This window comes from Lepeophtheirus salmonis, chromosome 10 (genome assembly GCF_016086655.4).
Source record: "Lepeophtheirus salmonis chromosome 10, UVic_Lsal_1.4, whole genome shotgun sequence".
Taxonomy (NCBI): Eukaryota; Metazoa; Arthropoda; class Copepoda; order Siphonostomatoida; family Caligidae; genus Lepeophtheirus; species Lepeophtheirus salmonis.
Genome location: NC_052140.2, coordinates 5,208,475 through 5,214,474, shown reverse-complemented (window position 1 = coordinate 5,214,474; position 6,000 = coordinate 5,208,475). Strand labels below are relative to the sequence as shown.

The window sequence follows — 6,000 nt, the reverse complement described above, 5'->3', positions numbered from 1 at the left end:
TTTTGTAAAATTAGCTCTTATTAAGTTATGAACAATTACTTTTTATTAAATGTCGAATATGTATATATGCCATCAGTGGGGGAATAATTGGCTATATATTAGCCAAATTTATACATGTATTTCTCTTTTTTAGAATTAAAGGTTAAGAGAAGCAAAAATATAAAAAAAATATCTTATAAAGCGAATAAAACGAAATTATTTTTCCCCAACCTATTATGAGAAATGCAATCCAATCACATGTCATGAATCTAATATTTACCATCATACGTATTACTTCTTTTTAATTATATGATAATGGCTTAAAGAGAAATGATCTTTTTTTTATTCATATAAATTGATATTTTTTAATTTTAGATGTCGTAGTATTATGAGGATGTCAATTGGTATCGAACTCAAGATAGCCCTAGAAAAAGTAGGATCACGATCTGAGGCAACTAAATCTACCCAATCACAGTTCTTTTTAAGGCGCTCGAGGATTAAAGAAGATCTTTTGTTCACTACAAGGACATTCTGCCCCTTTTTGTAATTTTTTAAAGGTACAGATTTTGTTGGATATTTTACCTTTCTTGCTTAACAAAATCATGATTATATTGAATGTGCCTTAAAAAAAAAGAATGATGTTCCTTTAATTGGTTAATGAAATTTCACTGATTAAGTTAGAGTAAATATTTTAGTGTTTCAATTACTCCATCTAACCAAGGAATTATACATCACGTTTGATGTTCTCTATGAACGACCGGGAATTAAGACTACACAAATTGAGTTCGAGTAAATAATATATCCCGAGTGCGTTGTCCATAGAGCTACATCGCTCCATAATTTGCATTTTTTAAATTTATTGAATACAATTTCTTCTACCTCTATATTTACCCGTACCCTCATAAGAAACAAAATATCCCTATATATATAGCTGTAAGCCTATGCTTTTTAACAGTATATTAAACATATCTCTACTCTTTATATAAGTATCTAGTAGTGTTGAATTTATATCTGGAAATTTTAAACCGGTCGCAAAACCTTAAAATCTTAACCGATTCGTTCTAACTTTGGTCTTCAATTATCTTTTAGTAAAATTCAAACTACCAAAAAAAAGCTTTCTTGATCCGGTCCACGTTATTTTATTGATTTGAATTTCAGTCTGGACATACATTTCGGTATTTCTTGTTAAAAACTTTGGTATTACATCATCGAAAAGACAACTATTTGTGACGTAATGGGAACAACAGACTTCATTATCATTTTAGTATGATTCCACTTTATTCGCATCAGTACAAAGATGCCAATGTTGTATCAATATATCAAACAGCAAAAGTGAAAAGGAAGTACTAATTGATTTGTATCTCCAATAACTTAGATAATCACCTTCTTATATATATTTAGAACGTTTTCATCTGCAACATAAATAGTCTGCCGATTAATCAATATGTGCCCCAATTGTTTTGGCCTTCTATCCATAATATTAACCGGATTTCTATTATTCACTATCATAAATTTCGCCCTAATTTTGCTACCAGACAATCTAAATATGATCAACACTTATTGCAAAAATAAATGAATCTTTGAGTAGGTTTTAATGTCAGTTAATAATAAAAAAACTCCTTGGTTCTCAATGATAGCGTAACAAATACATATATTTAAAAAGTTTCAATTTGTCGTATATATCAATATAATTTTGAAAGCATATTTGTGTCTAAGAACAGCATAAAAACAAATGAATGAATGAATATCTTATGTTGATAATTAAATAATTACAGAAACACTAGTGAACACTAAAGTTGGATACAGTCCTGATGTAACTCCAAGTCGTCTAAATACAATTTACGAATGTTAGGCAATTATAAAAAAATAACAATATTTCACTAACTACATAAGAAAAAACAAACAAATATATAAACACGAAAAATATGTTTTTGGTCTTGACGTAGTGTTAAATGAATACTAATTAATTTTAATTCAATATTATTTGAGCAGTTCAGAATGAATAAGGTCATGTATTTGGATCTGAAAGAACGTTTGCGTTGTCAAAGTACATATTCTTTTTCCCATTGGTTGTCAGCTGGGCTTATATTATGCTAGTAGCTCTTCAAGCACCTCCTTTATGACTCATCATCGTTGCAAACTCTTCATAGCAGACCTTTCCATCCCCATCCAGATCTGCTTCTCGAATCATTTCATCAATTTCCTCACTTGAAAGATTCTCTCCAAGGGTGGACATGACTTGATGCAACTCTTCAGCGGAGATGTAGCCATCACCATCTCTATCAAATACTCTGAAAGCCTCTTTGATATCACTCGAGCTTTCATTATCCTTTACTTTCTTGGCCATCATGGCAAGGAACTCCTCAAACTCAATGGAACCATTTCCATCTGCATCCACTTCATTTATCATTTCTTGAAGCTCAGCTTCTGTGGGGTTTTGGCCCAGAGATCGCATCACTGTGGCAAGCTCCTAAAAAACAATACAAAAAAGAATTATCCTTTACTTATATAATAATGTATTTAAAATATTTATAAACCTCCGTTACTTCGGAGGATTATTAGTCTCTGGGGTCTTTATACACCCCAGAGACTAATAATCCTTCTAATGTTTTGTGTGTATTATATATTTTCCTCTACCATTTTTTGGAGTAATACTTTATCAGTTTCTGAGTTATTTACAGAGTATGAAGTTAATAATTAATGTTTTTAAAGGATATTGTGTTCTTATTATGTATCTACCCACACGTTGACTAAGGAAAAGAGAAATAGAAGAGGAGTGGGATATGTTTTGTATGATAATAATGTTTTAGTTTAGAAATAATATATCCTCTAGCATCTACAAGATATAATTTATAATAGTGTTAGGAAAAACATACATTAAATGTTAAAGAGTATATATGAAAGTAATCAATTTGTTCATTGGTGCTTATAGTACCATATGTAAGGATGGGATTTGTGTTAAGAAAAAAAGCTCTTGGATAAAGCAGGTGCGAGACATATACTATTATTAAACCCTGACCCTTGATAGGGTTCGCTGCCTGTTATATGATTTTGAGTTAAGAAAGTGAGTCACTGCAATAAAATAAATAACCTTTTACACTCAAAATATCATTTGTACAGAGAAAATATTGATATTATATCTTTATGTACGAATTTTTGTTTAATTCTATGTTTGCACAAAATATGTGAAGAAATCATGTGTTATTATTACTTATTCTTGTTATAACAATAATAATAATTATTGTTATAATTCTGCTTCGATCTCAACATGTGCTATGAGTACTACGGTATAAGCACGGTTTCTTTTAGTGCTTATACTCGGAGTCAAAACGGTTGTACAAACGTTTGGGTGTGACTTTCTAAATTACTAAAGGTGCAGTGTTCAGAGTAATTAGGTATTTCTTGGACTTAGAGAATTAAGCCTCAAAGTCGGTGTAATTATTGTATATGCCCTTGTTTATTTCCTTCTCCTCCAGCTCCCTCGTCACATCTACTTGTAGCTGATCTGATAAAACGGCAGGCTACTCTCATCCAAAACATTCTTCAAATTGTTAGTTTTATCATTTTGATTTTTAATGTTTCTTTTTTTTCTATAATATGCCCAGAGTATAACCGAATAGCATCACTAGTAATCCATAATATATGTCCTACCGGTTTAAAAAATAATAGAAACAGAAAATTAAGGTGGTCACCCTAAACATAAGAAGTATATTTGGGGAGAGCAGCCTAGCTGCATTGGCGTTTCATTAGATCCGCTACAAGCAACCTAAAGAGAAAATACATAAACACAAATCCCACTCCTTATATAGTAAGGACATTACTTCCATGGCAATCCTCATTTCTACTCTGATTACAACAAGAACGGCCCTTTTTACCTCCTGAACATAGTTACATTGTTACTCTTCGTTTTCATGAGCACACGCGCTAGTTATTATTTTATGCAGGCATGTTCTGTCTTCAATAATTAAGTGATAATAATAACAGCTTGGGAAAAAAAAGGGAGGTTCACATAACCAACGAGAAAAAGTAATTCCCGGTTTCTGATACATTTTTTATACACTTCTAAGCATCACTGTGTAATTAATATAAGGATAAATAAGATTTATGACTGCTAAAATATCTATTTTAATGTTTGGGTGACCTAACAACCCAGAAAAGTACTCGTATAAAGTGAATGAATGAAGGAATAAAAACATGGAAATACAATTCATTTGTGATATTTTCTTTTATTGGACGTACTTTAATTAATATGATTGCTGAAGAAATATATTTAATCTAATATAATTTGTAATATAGTTGCATGAAAGTTGGTATTATGGAGACAAGAAAATTAATTAAAAAAATATATGGATATTTGCAAAACAAAAAAAAATATATATATGTTATTTTATCCCTCCTCTTCAACTTTTTGCCAACAGGATTAAGCAGATAAAATTACTTGGTTACAAAAGTATGGTTTTTTTTAATTAAGGGACATTCAACATGATTTTCTTTAAATCTTGCTTCTTTTGCAAATAGAATACATAATAGTTTGCAGATTTTAAAGGTCAAAATTTGTTCAATTTGGGAAAACAAGTCCTCGAATAATTCTTTCCAGAATGACTTATTATTAGTTTAACTAGTGGTAGGTCACGACATTGCTCTGAGTTATTAGGAGTCGATAAGCAGACACATTTTGCGTTAGTAATATAGAAAATAGTTCCCCGAAAAATCCTTGGCGTTACTCTGTTTTTCATTAGCACAGTCACACGTACATAGCTCCTCGCTCAATAGTTAGACGTTCTCACCAGACGAATAAAAAGATAGTAATAATAGCTTTAGAAAAAATGTTATTATTCAAAATTCACATACATTTTTTTAAATTTTATATAACATACCCCATTTTATTTCTTTATACTGTATTGGTATATGAGTCAAGGATGACTATATACAGTGCACCAGATGAAAATTCACACAATATATTTTAATCGCTAGATGGCTCTTAAGTAGAATAAATGTTACTTTTTAAAGACTTTTTCAAGAAAATGAGTAAGATTTTTACTAAACTATTATTATTACTATTTTATTAAATTCAGTCAAACTGTATTATGTTATTGAATCTTAAAATGCATTCACATGGTCATACAATGAAATATACCAAGGTTTTTTTAATTGAACATCCTGTTATATTGAAGGAAGCCAAAGTTGATACTCAAAGGATACAACTTTGCCATAGTACTGGTACTGGCTTGGTACTTTTAATTAACATTCCCTGATTACATGAAGTAGCCCAAGGAAGAAATAACAACCTCCAGCAAGACAGTGCACCAACACAAAAGGCCATAAAGTGTAGAAAGTATTTGCCACAAAATGTCCTGAAGCCCAGATTTTTGGCATCCAAACAACCTGCCATTTCAATCTCAAGAGAGGGTTGATCATGAGGCATGTACCATGTTTTCGTGAGGCTGAGGTTATCAAGAGAGGCTGATCTCATTATGAATAATTGAATTTCATTAAAAGTAAGTTTCAAATAATAAAAAAATAAATTCTACCTTATCTAGTTCGTTTGTTATAAACCTTTAAAATTTTTCCCCATTCATCTACACCACCCTGTACAATCTTTGAAATAAGACGTAAGCCATCAGCACCGAAATGGATTTGCAAGTGTATACGCAGGCTATATATATTTTTTTTTTTTTTTGGGGGGGCAAAGGACATTACTTGTTGGGCTTTTTTGACAAAAGGTTTCCGAACTTTTTTAAAAAGAAACAAAAAAGTTATATTTAATTTTTTTGGAATTGTATATATGCATGGTCCGGTCGAGTTCAGCCCTGCATATCAGTCCTCAAAAATTATCAAGTTCGGTAATTGATAACGTCATTCAACTTTATTTCTTCTTTGTTTAATTAGTTCTGGTATTGGCATTCTTAATGACTGGTCTTATGGCTGAACTGAACTGGACCAAATAAAAAAATATCGACTTTACATGTTTTTAGTAATCATTTGTGAAATTTGTTTTTCAATGTTTTGTGCTTCAAAGGA

General features: G+C 30.9%; 1 protein-coding gene across 2 annotated transcripts in view; it reads right to left on the bottom strand.

Annotated features, from left to right (window-relative positions):
* Positions 1–1,603: 1,603 nt before the first annotated feature.
* LOC121125449 (calmodulin-alpha) overlaps positions 1,604–6,000 on the bottom strand; it is a 115,340-nt gene continuing 110,943 nt past the window's right edge. For both annotated transcript variants that reach the window (XM_040720650.2, XM_071891387.1), the window contains one exon: positions 1,604–2,449. In XM_040720650.2, coding sequence (XP_040576584.1) covers positions 2,084–2,449 — 366 coding nt within the window. In that variant the 3' untranslated portion in view covers positions 1,604–2,083. The remainder of the gene's footprint in view (positions 2,450–6,000) is intronic.